This window comes from Cajanus cajan, chromosome 7 (genome assembly GCF_000230855.2).
Source record: "Cajanus cajan strain Asha chromosome 7, NIPB_CcT2T_4, whole genome shotgun sequence".
Taxonomy (NCBI): Eukaryota; Viridiplantae; Streptophyta; class Magnoliopsida; order Fabales; family Fabaceae; genus Cajanus; species Cajanus cajan.
In genome coordinates, this window is record NC_138523.1 from 55,977,865 (window position 1) to 55,995,020 (window position 17,156).

The window sequence follows — 17,156 nt, forward strand, 5'->3', positions numbered from 1 at the left end:
GAATGAGATTTAACATGTATTGTGTGTCACTATAGTCTATACTATTGCATTTTTTTTTAACAATATACCAATATATATTGTATCTATAGTATAGATAAAAGTAATTTTTAATGACACTTATTATGTCACTATATGACAATTTTATTGTAGTTTACTACATTTTTTTATTTGAATATATTTACTAATTTTTAAAAATAATTTATAACTTATTAAATTATGTATACATTTGTTCAATTAAAATATATATTATTGTAAAAAAAAAAACCTTAAAATATACAATCTTTTATCAAGCGATATAACTCAATAGATTAAGTATGTGTATAAGTCATGGTAAAACATGCTGGTACCAAATTTGATTATGATAAATAAAAAATAGATATATTTGATAATAAAAAATCATAAATTATAATATTTGTTTATATCCTACTTAAAATATATAGTATTTAAGTTTATAATTCTCATTTTAATTAAATTATTAATGTATACATGTAAAAATTTATTATTATGCACTTCTAATTTATACTATTAATAAAAATGAGATTACTCCATTTAGTGTATACTTTTTTATTTATTTTATAATCTTGTCCTTATAACCACCTCTCAAACTACTATTTCTATTTTCACCATTTTTTTAAATAACTACCCTTACAAATACATTTACTCAAATTGTAACACTGTGTTGTGAATTTTTGTTTATTTAATTATATTATTTAATTGATAATTGTTGATGTGTTGTTTTAATATTTTAAACCTCTAAGAATTAAGGAATTCTTATAGTTTTAATTGTTTGGGGGATTTTTTTGTGGAGATCAAAGTTGACCAAGTTTAAGAAAAGACAAACAAGGTTTTCTTAAGACTTTAACTTCATAAGTTTTTTTTTTAAGAATTGTAGAGAGAGATAAACTCTATCGTTAAAAAAGTTTTTTTTTCTTCTCGCTACATATAGAAGCATCTCAATCCTTCCATGTAGCAGAGTTGTGGTACTTTATTGAAGATTCGAAGCTTGGAGTGTTGAGAATCAAAGGTCGGAGTTTTTGTATAACGAGAGCTCGAAGGGTTGTGTTTTTTATCGTTCTTCCTTCTCTTCTCTTTTGGAAGATTTGAGATAAGGAAAACTTGTAAATTACTCTTTATGGTGTTACATGTGTTGATTCTTTTGTTGAATTGTTCATTGATGACTTTGATTGTTGAATGTGAAGAAGTACTAGGTTTCATAGTTATTCATCGTGGGATGAAAGAGGAACTTATTTTTTGATTCCTAGAGTGGTTGCGTGTTGTTGGTACGATGTATATGTGTTGCTTTAATTTTGAAGATTGCATGTTGGTTTGGCATGAATGAAAGGATTGAAATTGTTGATAATGCATGGTTGAATTATTTAAGTTGATGAATTTTGTTCTTGAGTTGGATTTTATGTCTGGGTGTGTTCATTCAAAGCTAAAACTTACTCACTTAAACGAGTTGTGTGACACCATCTAGTTCACATACATAAATTCAATAAATATAATTAATACTAATTTTTTTAATAAACTAAAACTCAAAATAGAAATATCACATTATATGAAATCCAACTTTAAACAAACTAAATCCAGGGACAATTACAAGAAATTAAAACATTAAATAAACTAAATCATAAACTTTTAATATATAAATAGGAAACATAAAACTTTAACCCTGACATAATTCGTGGTAAAAATCTGTTAACCACTGATTTAATTGAAGAAGAAAAAGAATTAGTCTTTTTAACTTTCAAGTATTTTTTTTTTATCCATTAACTTTGACGAAGTTTCAACTAAATATCTCTACGTAATAAAATTTCAAGCAAACAACGGGTTGATTTTATCGAATAATTGAAAACGACTTTTGACTATTAGTGGCCATAGAAAATAATAGTAGGTAGATGTATAGATCGCTTTTAAGTCTTTCAAGTTGATTCGTGTAAGCTGCTCCACAGATACTTGTCTTACCATGGCCATGATTCCTTGGCTGCTTCTGTTTTCATTATTTCCTTCTGTCTTTTCCGCATACAGATCCGACGACCAACTAAACTTCATTTACCATACCTGTAACATGGAGCTCGGAAACATTACTACTGATACCTACTCCAAAAACCTGAATAACCTTTTGGAGAAAATATATTCCGACAAAGAAATTGACGACGGGTTCTACAATTTCTCTGATGGCGAAGAGCCTGACAAAGTTTACGCTATCGGTCTCTGCAGAGGCGATGTTAAGGCAGAGGAATGCCGTAGTTGCCTCTCACGCGCCTCAAGCCTTCTCACAGATAGGTGCCGACAACAGAAAGAGGCGATTGGATGGTATGAGGTGTGCATGTTACGCTACTCCAACAGCTCAATAGTTGAACAAACTGTAACTGATAGCAGCGACATAGTAAAATGCAGCCCAGATAATACGACAAAGAAAGATGCGTTTGATGAAGCGTTGGAGGGGTTGGTGGATAGACTGAGAACCACGGCCGCAGGTGGTGACTCCCGTCGCAAGATTGGTGAAGGAGAGGCTCCGGTTCGATCAAGCGATGAAACCATATACGGTCTTCTTCAGTGCGCGCCTTATTTGTCTTACTCAAACTGCTCTAAGTGCTTGCAGTATGCTATGTCGAGAACTATTTCACTTTCATCACCTAATTGTGAAGGAAGGAGTGGGGGAAGATATCTAGGGCGAAGCTGTTCCTTAAGATACGATATTTACTCCTTTTTCGATTTCACTGTGGATGCACCTGCTCCACAGCCTACCCAACCACTTCCCCTTGAAAAAGGTATATATCATCATGCCTTGGCAATTGGCAAATATATCTACTTGGATGTTGCTCGTTGGAAGCCTCAACATATCGGGGCAGTAAATAAATTGTTTTCAAAGTTGCTATATGTTTTGTTGTTTGCAGGAAAGAGCAAACAATCACGAACTATCATTGCTGTAGTCGTGCCAGTCGTTGCGGTTGCCGTTGCCGCACTCCTGCTTCTCATGTTCAATTATGCAAGACCCAGAAGACCAAGACCCAAGCGTCTCCCAAGTAAGTCAACGTTTGTCTTTTAATTTAAGGTTACTTTACTTTTTTAATTTAACTTCAACTTTTTACTCTCCCAGTTAATTCAAAATCTTATTCTATGTATTCATGTTAAAGTAATTATAGTAAATAACATATATATGATAATTTTTTAATGACAAAATTCATTACCAACACATACATAATTTACTATTATTTTATATTTTTTAATTTAAATTGATAAATAATTATAAGAAAAAACTATTTATTAATTTGAATTTAATTATATAATAAAATATTAAATAATTTTTAAATTTTTTAAAAGTTTGTAAATTTAATTTATATATTAAAATTTTATAATTCAAATATTAGATCGTTGAAATTTGATTTAGAATATAAATTATTGTGCAAGTAAATTTATTTATTTTCATTATATTTATAATAATATCTTTTATATATTATTGTATGTAATATTTATAGTCGAGTTTGTATTATTTCGTGTATAAAATTTCCGTACCATATAAAGGTGTTCTTGAAACAATTACTATGATGTTCAGTAATTTTATTGCGTACGTATAACAATATTCATAATTGAATGATTAAATAAAAAAAATATTTATATTGTCAAAATAATTTTATGTTATCATTCTCTCTCTTTTCTTTGTTTTTTTTTTCTTCTTTTTAAACTCATATTTTTATTATATTTGAAAAATAATTGTAACAAAAGAAGAGGAAGACAATATTAGTTAATGATTGATATTTAATATAAATAATTTAATCCTAAATTGATAATAACAAACTGTTTATAAAAATAATAAATTATTAAATATCAATATCAATTAAAATAAAATTAAATGTTTATTTGTAAAAAAATATAATTTAAAATTAATTAGAACAAAATTAAAGTTTATAATATTTATTTATAAGATAAAATTTAAGAATTAATTAAAATTTATGGTGCTATTTGTATAAAGACTAAAGTTTAGGGTAGTCAAGTAGTTTTTTTTTTTTTTTCCTTTTATATATACTAGAGAGGTCGAGACATTTTGTCCCTCTAATAATTACACATAGACAAATATTAAAAGTTACAGATAGTTATTTAGAAAGAATATAAGAACATTTTTTTTCTTTCATTTTAAGGAGTATAATAGTTCACTAAAAAGTGGAGATCAAAAGGATGATTACCAAAATATATTCCCTTTATAATAGTTATAGATTAGCAAATTAAAGGCATTTCGTGCTCCATACGAAAGTTATAAAACTTTAAAAAATAGTTGCCATTTATTAAAGAAAAAAATTATTTTGGTTAAATAAAATTACTAAATTGTCTTACACTGAAAGATGTACGGTTACCAAAATAAATAAAAGATAAAAATATTTTAAAAATATGCACACAAAAACATTATATAACTTACATATATATATATATATATATATATATATATATATATATATATATATATATATATATATTCTTCCCCTTTTTTTCAAAAAAAAAATAATTTTCAATAGCTAATAATAATTAAAAAATAATACTTTTACACCAATTTTTTTTTAGTTAAATCTTTTTTCAACGCATCATTTGTTAGATGTATTAATGATGAAAAGATATAAATCGATAAAAAAAAATTGATGAATGGAAGTTTTAACAGAAGATCACGGTAAAATGTTTAATATATATATATATATATATATATATATATATATATATGAGGATGAATTCATTTATTCTAAGAGTAAGTCATAACTCATGCTCTATATCAAATCTCAACGATTTCAACGTTCTTAATGCACAGATCAACTCTGTAAATTTTTAACAAATTTAAAAATTATTTGATACTTCTTTTCATTAATTCAAATTGATGGATCACATATTTTTATAATTATCCATCAATTTGAATTAATTAATGAAATGATTTCTGCAAATTTTTAAAAATTTACAGATTTAACTGTATATTAAGAACTTTAAATTCCACGGTTGGATCGTTGAGATTTAGTATAAAGCATGAATTATTGAACTTACTCCTAGAATAAATAGATTATATATATAGAGAGAGAGAGAGAATAGTTATAATAACACTAGTGTAACTTTTACTAAATAACTCTATATTAAATATGAATTTTATAAATCTAACTGTTAGATTGAAAGTTCATATTAGGCTAAAACCCTAATTTGATCTCTTATAATATTAAAAAAATTAATTTGGTCCCACTTTAATTTTTTTTTTCAATTTAGTCCCAATTTATTTTAAAATTTTCAATGTAGGACTTCCGTCCAAATTTCACAAACGGCGTTAAAGATCCAAGAGAATCATGCCCGTGATTCCAAATCACGACCATGATTCTCACGACCTGGGAACCACCTAAGATTAAGAGGTGTGAAAAGAGGTGGTGAGAATCTCGACCCTGAGAATCACGGTCGTGATTTGGAATCATGGGCGTGATTCTCTCGGACCTTTAACGCCATTTGTGAAATTTAGACAGAAGTCTCACATTGAAAATTTTAAAATAAATTGGGACTAAATTGAAATAAAAAATTAAAGTGGGACTAAATTAAATTTTTTTAATATTATAAGGGACTAAATTAGGGTTTTAGCCTTCATATTATTTTATATGTTTATATTAAATTTTGTTAAAATTTAACAACTTGAAGGTAATCAAAATGTTCATATTTTAATATATTTTGAAATGTATATATTACGTTAATTTTATTTTATAAGAATGAAGTATCAAATCATCTTGGATTAATATAAAATTTTGTATATATCATTTAAGAGTAAAAGAACTTTTAATTTAATGGTTGGATTTACAAAATTCACATTTAATATAAAATTATTAAATGGTATAATACTTAGTAAAAATTATACTGATATAAGGTTAGTATATATGGTTTGGGATTAACACATACATTTGTGAAAACTCATGCCTCAGGGGACGGTGAAGCTGATGAATCTGAAGGTGATGATGAATCAGAACTTGGTAATAACATTAAAACAGATGAGTTGCTGCAATATGACTTTGCAACCATCAAATTTGCTACAAATAACTTTTCTGACGCAAATAAGCTTGGTCAAGGTGGATTTGGAATTGTTTATAAGGTTTGAAGACTTATCTCTTTCATGCAAACAACACATATCTTAATAATTTTTTAGAACTTCATATGCACTAAGCTTTGAAATATTGTATTTAGGGTACGCTCTCCGATGGACAAGAAATTGCTATTAAAAGATTGTCTATCAATTCTAACCAAGGAGAAACAGAATTTAAGAATGAAATCATGCTAACGGGAAAGCTTCAGCACCGAAACTTAGTTAGACTACTCGGCTTTTGTTTTGCTAGAAGAGAAAGGTTATTGATATATGAGTTTGTTCCCAATAAAAGCCTTGATTATCTCATATTTGGTATGTTACAATTTTTTTTCTTAACTTTTATCTTCACTTTAATGAAATAAGGAGATTTTTTTTCCTTCTACAAATAAAGAGATATTTTGAAGTTGTTACAATGTGAAACATTATGTGATATATGTTCGCTTGGGTATTTATATAGATCCAAACAAACGGGCAAGCTTAAATTGGGAAAGACGTTATTCAATTATAAGAGGTATTGCTAGAGGTCTTCTTTATCTTCATGAAGATTCTCGATTACCAGTTGTTCATCGTGATCTCAAAACAAGTAACATTTTGTTAGATAAAGAGTTAAATCCCAAAATATCAGATTTTGGTATGGCAAGATTATTTGAGATCAATCAAACTCAAGCCAATACGAGCACAATTGTTGGTACCTTGTACGTATATAAAAATGCTTGACCTCATAAGATATTTCATATTTCCAATTAACAAATTGTCTTTAGAAGAAAAAGCTACAGGTGAAACATGAAAGATGAAAGTAGATTTATTTATCTGATTGTGCTTGATTTATTATGATGTACAGCGGATATATGGCTCCAGAGTACATTAAACATGGGCAATTTTCAATAAAGTCAGATGTTTTTAGTTTTGGTGTAATGATTCTAGAAATTGTCTGTGGCCAAAGGAACAGTGAGATCCATAGTAACGAAGAAAATGCACAAGACCTACTAAGCTTTGTAAGTTGTTATGAATTTCCCTTTGCACAGTTAAGAAATCTCATTATAAATGTTTTATTTTCACTTGAGCAATTTTTGGCAGGCTTGGCAAAATTGGAGGGGTGGGACAGTTTCAAATATTGTAGATCCCACATTAAAGGATTATTCTTGGAATGAAATAATGAGATGCATCCACATTGGGTTATTGTGTGTCCAAGAAGATATAGGTGACAGACCAAGTATGAATTCCGTTTCACTAATGCTTAGTAGCAGCTCTTTCCCACTTGCCACACCTTCAGAACCTGCATTTTTAATGCGTGGTAAAAGGCCATTGCCTATGGCTATGGCTACGCTGTTGGATGAGCAATATTCAGAGGCAACAAGGTCAAGCGATTCAGGAACTCAAGGATCATCAGATAAGGCTCCAATCACCGACCCGTATCCTCGTTAGCTGTTTGTGACCAAATTTACTACTTACGCGCATTGGATAAAAGGAAATTGATTCTCAATGCAACTTATCAATTATTGAAAAACTTCATCCTTTGGAGTTGACACCCTTCCTGGTTATTTTGTAACACCAGCTTCTCTTAATTATAACTTTGCCCCACCAGGGTTTTCTTTTTCGCCCATGTTTGTTTATAAATGAGTTGATCTTTTGGTTGTTTGATTAAGAGAACACCGTGAACAATAAAGTATTTAACATAATTATATATTAGAATTGAAATTTAAAACCAAGTTAAATTAAAATAATTTCATATTAGTTAATTTGTATGTTCTTAACAGGTGATATTATTACTTTATTAGTGATTTCTTTGTAAATGAACGGTATATAAATGAGAAGTATAGTTTGTTTGGAAATTATTAAATGTGATTAAGTAATTGTTTTTTTTATAATTACTCTGTTTGGAGGAAGAGTTTTGTTTTATAGAGTGCTTTTATCTCTTTGGAACATATTGTATTCCATGAAAAATACGTGCGGTGTATAAAAAAACGGTCAAACACAAAACTCAGTCATCTTAGGGTTCAATCGCTGTAATTAAAATATCTTAAATTTTCTAAAATTATTAAAATGATATTTTAATTAAGGATAAAAGTTACTTTTAGTCTTTCTAATTTTTTTTTAAAAAATTATATTAAATTAATCCCTTTAAAATTATAACATGTCAAAGTTGATTTTTTTTTTAACTGTTAGTAATTGTCCTATGTAACAAACAGAAATACACGTGACAAATAAAAAGTGTTTTATAGTTTCTCTAAAAAAATTTAAATTTACTTTTGATCCTCCAATTTTTTTTTTTTATTAAGTTACTACCTGTAAAAGTAAAACAAGCTGAGTTTAGTCTTTGAAGGATATTAATTCCATTTTGTTTAGATTGACAATAGATATAATGAAACTATTTTTTTATATTTTATCCATTATTGGTTGTATATTTGCAACTCATTATTATGGTGAAAATCATCTACTAATAAAACATATGTTTAGTTACATCTACCTGAGGAGCATATTTTTGGTAATGTCTACTATTGTAGCAATGTTATTTTTTAAAGGAACATTAAAATGATCTAATTATATCTATTATCCAATCTTTTAAAAAAAAATTGAACAAAATGGAATTAATATCTCTTAAAGAACAAAATTGAGCTTATTTTACTTTTATAGGGACATTTTAATACAAAAAATTTGGAGGACCAAAAGTGAATTTAATTTTATGTAGAGGGACTAAAAATACTTTTTGTTTGTCACGTGTATTTCCATTTGTCACGTAGGATAGTGCCACTAATGGAGTTACAAAAAATGACTGGCTTTGACATGTTATAATTTTAAAGAAACTAATTTAATACAAAAAGAAATTTGGAAGACCAAAAGCGAGTTTGAAAATTTTTAGAGGAACTAAAACTAACTTTATCCTTTAATTTATTAAATAGGTTTTTATAAATATGTTAAAGAATTTTTAAATAATTATGAATGTTTTTGTTAGTTGAAGAAAGGTTTGTGAAATTATTTGTATTATTAATTATTAGAGATAAATGTATATTTTATTTGTTTTAATGTATTGTGATTATATATTATGATTTTAATTAATTGAGGAAATTATATGAAGAGTAAGGCAGCTAATTAATATAAGTTTTAAATATTAGATAAGATTTAGGTGGTGAATATATAATTGAGAACATTTTATTGTCTAATCTTAAAAAGAATATTTTGAAAATAATTAATTATTATGAATTATCTTTTAATTTTAAAGAGATGAGTAATTAACGGTGGTTAAAAATTTTTATCAATGGGTTATGAGAAGATTAGGGTTTAGTATTCTCTATTTATAGACTAGTAGTCTAGAGTTACCTCTCATAATTAACATGCATTATTATGTTCTAAAGAGGAAAGAGTGACTCTTTATCGAAAGAGAATAACAACAAAAACACAAAAGCAAAGAGAAGAGAGAAAATTGATTGTTCAGTTCGCATATCCATTGGATAGTGATTTTTGAATTGCAACCAGAGATTCGTTCATTATTGGATTAAGCTCATTTTTGGACTAAAGGTTCTTAGGATGCGATTCTTTGTTTCCAACGGTTGGATCATCCAACTAGAGTGAGAGAAAAACGTTTTGTAATGGGAGTTTTCATTTTTTTGCTTCTTATTGAGGAAGGATTAACGATAGTTGGAGACGAGTTCAGAGATTCACACCTAGCATTTGGCGATCATTAAGGTAAAGGAGAGTGAGAATCTCGCTCTAGAATATGGATTATTTGTGGGGTAGTGGGATTAACCACAGTCCTATTTTTTGTGTGTATGATGTATGAGGGAGGAATCTCAAATTTGTTTAAGATTGTAATTTGTGTTATTTGTGGTTCTCTTGTATTTTGATTGTATTAATAAACCATATTTTTGTCTCTAATATGGGTGATTACTCCTATTTATGAATCTATGGGTGCTTGTGATTTCTTTGAGGAACCTTAAGAATTAGGAAAAAGCAAATTATTGGAGAAACAATATATGAATAAGAAACTTATTGAGTAAAAAGGATTAATTATGTTATAAACATCCCTAATACTGAACAAATTTGTAAGAACATGTTTTGGAAATTAATTTTGTATAACTTGTATTTTCTATAGAAGAAACCTTATTGGTACTACATCATGCACCACATGGGATTGTTGGGTGCAAAGCGTGATAAAGAGGCTAAAAGGTTCTCTGTGACAATCACATTGGGCATGAGATCCACCAAGTGCTCTCTATGGTGATGGCATCAAGAGTGGAAGGATTCCCGCCAGGCATGAGAGCTCTAATGGACTCCTTATTGTATATCCCATCTCATATTTAACCAACATCAAACACAACAACACATTCAACACTATCAACATAACAATTCATTCTATTACAACACAATATCACAATACAATCTCAACTTAAACAGTACAACATTAATAACTCATATTTCAACATATTTCATCACAGAACAACTTAATACACACACCATATCCACAACATAACAATTATATGCATTATCACACATTTCAACTATAGAGATCTCTTACAATATAGGTGAGCAGTCTAAGTGGTTTGACCTCACCAAACCAACAACACAAGGGGACCTTTTCAACCTAGCTAGGTCAATAAACAAATTTAGATACCAATCCATATCACATAATGATTTCTTGGATGTTCTCATCACTTAAACTAGTAAAGTCCAATTTCACTGTTAAGACTAGTATAACTAGGTATAGGCGTACCACAATCATGACTTGCATTATCACGTCATTTGTAGAATTAGCTTGCTAACTGTCCTCAAAGAATCACACAACCTTTCTGGTAATTAGTTAAAGGTAGTAGCCCTCAACTCCATACTTTGCTCACATTGACTAAGTACTTAAAGAATACTCAACTTTCCACTTCAAAGGTCAACTTTCTTAGAAAGGTTTGCTCTCGAAGCACCACAACACAAAATATCCACACAATGGAATATACAACTTTAAAAATAATTTCTCCTCTAGTCCTAGATTGATTAACACAATTTAACTTAAACACCATGCCTAAATGCCTAAAGCATTCTCAACATTCATCATCTCAACAACAAATCAATATTATGCGTATAGCATTTCAAACATGGCTACACTACCAACACATGACATATAATACACCAGATACAACTCGACTCACTTTCAACTCTCAACCATCAATCATCTCTACATGTCCTTATAAGTCCTTAGGCCCAACATGAGTGAGTTCCACATACGACCTCAATCCAACTTGAGACGATTGTCTCTCCTCACACCTAGCTCCATTCAATTCACACTCAATTATTAGCCTTCCAAGCCTTGAATCTTAGCACCACCCTACAATTGAGCTTTAGGGGAGGATCACCGCACTCTAAAATAAGGGGCCTTAGAGAAGAAAAGATTCTCTCACGCTCTAAAGTTCATCTCTCTAACTTCTCTACACAATTTTAGAGTTATGAACTTATGAAGTTCATTCCTTAAGATTTGTCTTATATACCTCAGTTCTCTCTGAGCCAACTATCACATACTTAAATTACATCCTATATAACTTAAGTTTAGAGTTATCACAACTCTATTTTCCACCACATCATAGCTACAACAACAAAACAACGTGAAATACAATACTTGTTTACATTTATAATAATAAACATAATTAAGAAAATATGGTTATATAATTTTCAATAAATATTTTTTAAAGTGTGATGAATTCATTTTATATAAATAATTTTAAAACGAAAGAAGGATATAGAAAATACCTTTGGGCATAAAGAATATCTACAAATTACGGAGACTTAAATTTGCCAAATTTCTAGAAGAGAAAATAAAGGGTTTAGACATGCGACTTGTCAAAAATGGTATCTTATTTTATTCCATTTGACCAATCGCTGTGGACTAAATTTATGAATAAAAAAAAGTATGGTGAATTTGAAAGAAAAAAAAATCCCTACAAACAGATTGAATAATTGAATAGTATTATTTAATATAAACTAATTACAAACTCAATAATAATTTCAAACCAATAGTGTAACGCAAATCTACTATCGGCTATATTAACCCACAAAATAAATAATCAAGATTGATCCATTTTATTATGTTATATAACACCTTTAAGAGTTACAGAAGGCAATATACATTATAAATAGAGATGAGTGGATTTAACAAGGGAAAAATGTTTAACATCCACCCAATTTTATATAGTAGAAGTTGAAGAAAGATATCAGAAAAAAAAATGAAGAAAGAGAGAATCGGATAATTATATGTGATAAATAATATAATATAATAAAAAATAAAGATATACCAAGATAAATGAGATGAAAATGAGATAATGTATAATATAATAACCCTTAATAACTTGATCGAACAAACAAGTCTGACATATTACGTCTTTAGAATATTCTAATCAATCCTTTAATAGGTTGTTTTATTATAAATTTCATAATCTCGTACGTACTAACACATGCAGCGACAAATTTAAAGAAGTTTCTAAATTGAAAAATAGCGACAATATCTTGTACAATGTTATTCAAATTTGAACGCATTTTCTCTGGTGTCAAAAAGAAAAACTCATAGCATTTGGGACATGAAGGCACTACCGGTCTCAATTTTAGAGTTTCCCTTCGGTTTCCATATACGTGACCTGTACCCTGCGAATTGAATGGTAAAAGTTTCGTTTCAAACACGGTGCCAAAGAAATTTTGCTTATAAAAGTAGCAACAACATAAATTATACTCAGCAAATAACATCACTCTCTGTCTCTGCATAATATTGAATTCCTTTCATCTTGTTACTTAGAAAAGAGAGCAATAATATAATCATATAATGGCTGGTGTTTCATCTAGCCAATTTTCCTTCGTTTGTTGTCTCCTTTTCCTTTTCCTTTTCATGATCATATCCGAAACCAGGGCCCAGCCAAGCTATTTCCTAAACCACTTCTGTGACAATGATAAAGGCAATTTCACAGCCAACAGCACTTACCACGCCAACCTCAACACCCTATTATCCAACCTCACTTCCAACGTAGAAATCGACTACGGTTTCTACAATTCGTCGTACGGCCAAAACAGTGAGAAAGTAAACGCCATAGGGCTGTGCAGAGGAGATGTCAAACCAGGCGAATGCCGCCACTGCCTAAACATGTCAACGGCCCTTCTCACACGCCTTTGTCCAAACCAGAAGGAGGCCATTTCGTATCACGACAAGTGCATGTTGCGCTACTCAAACCGCACCATATTCGGCGTCGTGGAAACTTGGCCTTCCTTTTATATGTGGAACGCCAACAATGCAACGGACGTGGAGCAGTTCAATCAAGTGCTGGGGAACTTGATGAGGAATCTCACCAGCATTGCTGCATCAGGTGACTCTCGACGTAAGTATGCCGCGGCAAATGCATATGCCTCGAATTTCCAAACCATCTATGGTGCTGTGCAGTGCACTCCCGATTTGTCTGACCAAGACTGCAACGATTGCTTGGTTGGGGCTATCTCCGAAATCTCAAGCTGTTGTGGCGGCAAGAGAGGTGGTAGAGTTGCCAGACCCAGTTGTAATATTAGATATGAAAACTACCGTTTCTATGGTGAACCTGTTACAGCAGATGCACCAGCACCGTCACTGTGATGCCCTCACATGCATTTATGTACGTAGAACATTATTCTGAAATAATGATTGTGAACTTAATAAAGTAGCTACTAGGATGCGGCTGCACTGCGAATAAATTATTTTCTTCTTAAACTTGTCACCTGTGTTGTGTTTTCTCTCTACTTCTGTATAAGAATTACTGAATATTAGTTGCATTTGTTATTAACTATCAGTCAAGTCAGAAAATCTATTTTTATTATCATCCAATTTTATTAAAAATTATAAATTTATAAGTGAGATTTAATTATTACGAAAGAAGTGAAACTTTTATAATTTTCTAATGTCTAATACATTTTAAACTTTAACCAATATACGTGCAATCTTTAATAGAAAATGTGTTGGAAAATTTTTTTATTCACAAAATGGTCACTTTCACATTGCTTCTATATACCTGCGTTGCAGCCGCAATTCCCATCGACTTTTCTTTACTTTCTTTCTGGTGGTCTCTCTCGTTGGCTTCCCCGTACATATCCTATGTATATTTTTTCTGGTTGCTTCTTTCTTATTTGTCAACCTAACGCTGTTATTGTATTTAGTAAAAAAAATGAAAAGAAAAGAAAAGAAATGTGAGAAAGTATATATGAAAAAAAAAGGTAAAAATAATGGTTATTTAATATAAAAAAAGAGTAAAATAGAGTGGAGGTTATTTTTTTTAATTAGAAAGTAATGTATTTATAAGTAAGTTAAAATACTTTTTTACTTCTTATAATTTTACTTACTTTTATTTTTAGTTCATACAGTGTAAAATAGATGTTTTTAACCCCTATAGTTTAAAATAGATTTTTTTATTTATTTTATATGCTTATCTTTTTTCAATATTTTTTTAGTTCTTATAATTTTAAGATGGATATTTTTTGTTTTTATACTTACAGTTTTCTAATTTTTTTAGTCTCTATCATTAATTTTTTTTAAGTATCATTATCTATTTTGTGATAATATAGTAGAGGTCTAAAATTCTCTTGGATGAATTTTTCGTATAATAAATCTTGGCTAACGAGTTATCACTTGAGAACTTAACATGTTGTCAACTAAGAGAATTTTCTCAATTGAGAACATGTTGACTTCTTGGATGAGAACTTGCCGACAAAGATTTATTACTTGGAAAATCAATTCCACATAATTTTCTTGGTTGACAACATGTTGGTTTCTCATATGAGAACTCGTCAACCAAGATTTATTAGATGGAAAAATCACTTGAGAGAATTTTCTCAATTAAGAACATGTCAACTACTCGAATGAAAACTTGTTAATTACCCAAGATTTGTTACTTAGAAAAATTCATTCAAGAGTTTTTACTTAGATAATTATAAAATTATTTTATACATTGATTTGAATTAATGAAATGAAATATCAAATGATTTTTAAATTTTTCAAAAATTTGCCGATTTGACCTATGCATTAAGAATTTTAAGTTCAACCGTTTGATCGTTGAAATTTGATGTAAAAAATGAGTTATTGAATGGAGTAAGTCTATCTTGGAATACACAGATCTCTCCTATATATATATATATATATATATATATATGAGGAGGGTTATAATAACATCGGTATAACTTTTACTAAGTGTTACACCGCTCAATAACTTTATATTAAATGTGAATTTTGTAAATCCAACCGTTAGATTGAAAGTTCATGTCTCTTAGATCATATATATCAAACTTTATATTAATTCAAGATGATTTGATACTTCATTTTTATAAAACAAAATTAATGTAATATATACATTTCAAAATATATTAAAATATAAACACTTTGATTATCTTCAAATTTTTGTTCAATTTTAACAAAATTTGATATAAACATATAAAGTGATATAAACTTTTAATCTAACGGTTAGATTTACAAAATTCATATTTAATAGTAAAAGTTACACTGATATTATTATAACCCTTATATATATATATATATATATATATATATATATATATATATATATATATATATATATATATAAATTCGGAGGAAATATTTATTTTGTTATGGAAAAAACTAGCCTTTAGCTTCTTCGAATGGCGATATAATGTTTACACATAACATCAACTTGTGTGGGTATTGTTTTAGGAAATCCTTAATCGAGTTATCTTATTTTCAATGTTATTATTTTTTATTAACAAACAAAGGTCTTGTATCCCACAAAGCTAACAAAGAATATAGTATCTTTTGAACATAATCATTTGGAAAAATTAATTTAGATTTGGATTTATTAAAATAAAGATAGATTGAAATTTGAGATTTTGTTTTTAAAAAATTATAGAACATAATAAAAATCATTGTCTTGTCTCGCAGTAGAGAAGTAATTATCGAGTGTAAAAATTAATAATCCATATCACTTAATAAAATGTATTACTTTCTTAACTGTTGAGTTAACTTTTTTCTATCATTATTGTTTATTTATATTTATAATTACTGAACAAAATAACTACATATTTACATTATATTGAACTATTTCTCTCTTTTCCTATTCAACAAAAAAAAAAATAGTTCTCTCTTTGACTTTTTCCGCAGGTGTACTATATGTGTTTATCTTGGCTTCCTTTGTCTTTACCCACTTCCGTCTCAATCAGTTCTGCCAGTCTCGGCTTCTTTCAAAAGTTTTTAAATTTTAATTTTGACAATTGAAAATAGAAGAATTTCACGCAATTATGTTTGACATGTTCCCAATTTAAATGGTGTAATATTTATTATTTTTATCTAGACTGTGTACTTTTCAGCAGAAGCAACGTATCAGAGGAGGCTTTCCACGGTGAAGATTGGTGTCATGGTTCACCTATTAGAGTTGAAAATATCCAGGTACAGCAGGGGTGAGCACTAACCACTCAAAATTAGAAAACTCGAAACAAAAGTTTGATAAATGGAAGAATTTGAACGGGTTAATGGTTAAATTTCGATCCACCTTGATTGGAATTTTTAATCTATCGGACACTCAAAATCAATCGTTGAAACAAAATAAAAGTCAAAATAATTTTCATTCAGACTCAAAAATTAACTTATTTTGATTATCTTTAATTTTTATTCTAATGCATAAAAAATTCTATTAAAAAATTTAGTTTGTAATTTTTTTTTATATATATTATGTATTTTAAAAATTATTATAATATTTAAATTATTTAAAACTTGAATAATTTTATTTATTTTGAATAAAAAAATGAATAATATTTGAATGATTAAATATATATATAAAAAAAAAGGATACAAAAATTGAAAATAGAAAGATAATAAATTAGATAAAACTTTTATTTGAACTAATTAATTGATTTAAAATTTAATACATCTCTACTTATAAAAAACTATTCGTTAAAACTAATACTCAAATCAAAATTCACTTAATTCGATAAGTCATTAGATTATGTTTAAATTTAAATAATTCGATCTGTGAATTATATCAGTTTAGACTATATCAATCCGAAATCGATCATACTAAATCGTTAATCACCCCTATCACGTACTAAATCGTTG

The 17,156-nt window shown here is 28.6% G+C and overlaps 1 protein-coding gene and 1 pseudogene across 2 annotated transcripts; both read left to right on the forward strand.

The window, feature by feature from the left end:
* Positions 1-1,911: 1,911 nt before the first annotated feature.
* LOC109806061 (cysteine-rich receptor-like protein kinase 10) lies at positions 1,912-7,688 on the forward strand. Of its 2 annotated transcripts, XM_083060174.1 has the most exons (8): positions 1,912-2,774; positions 2,901-3,029; positions 5,934-6,100; positions 6,193-6,403; positions 6,549-6,602; positions 6,690-6,786; positions 6,933-7,086; positions 7,169-7,688. In XM_083060174.1, the coding sequence occupies exons 1-8, from the start codon at positions 1,967-1,969 to the stop codon at positions 7,514-7,516; spliced, it is 1,968 nt and encodes a 655-aa protein (XP_082916300.1). In that variant the 5' UTR covers positions 1,912-1,966; the 3' UTR covers positions 7,517-7,688. The 2 variants fall into 2 exon arrangements, with proteins under 2 accessions (XP_082916300.1, XP_020224001.2); XM_020368412.3 differs by having other exon boundaries at positions 6,549-6,786.
* Positions 7,689-12,754: 5,066 nt separating this feature from the next.
* Positions 12,755-13,866, forward strand: LOC109813332 (cysteine-rich repeat secretory protein 38 pseudogene; annotated as a pseudogene).
* Positions 13,867-17,156: the final 3,290 nt, after the last annotated feature.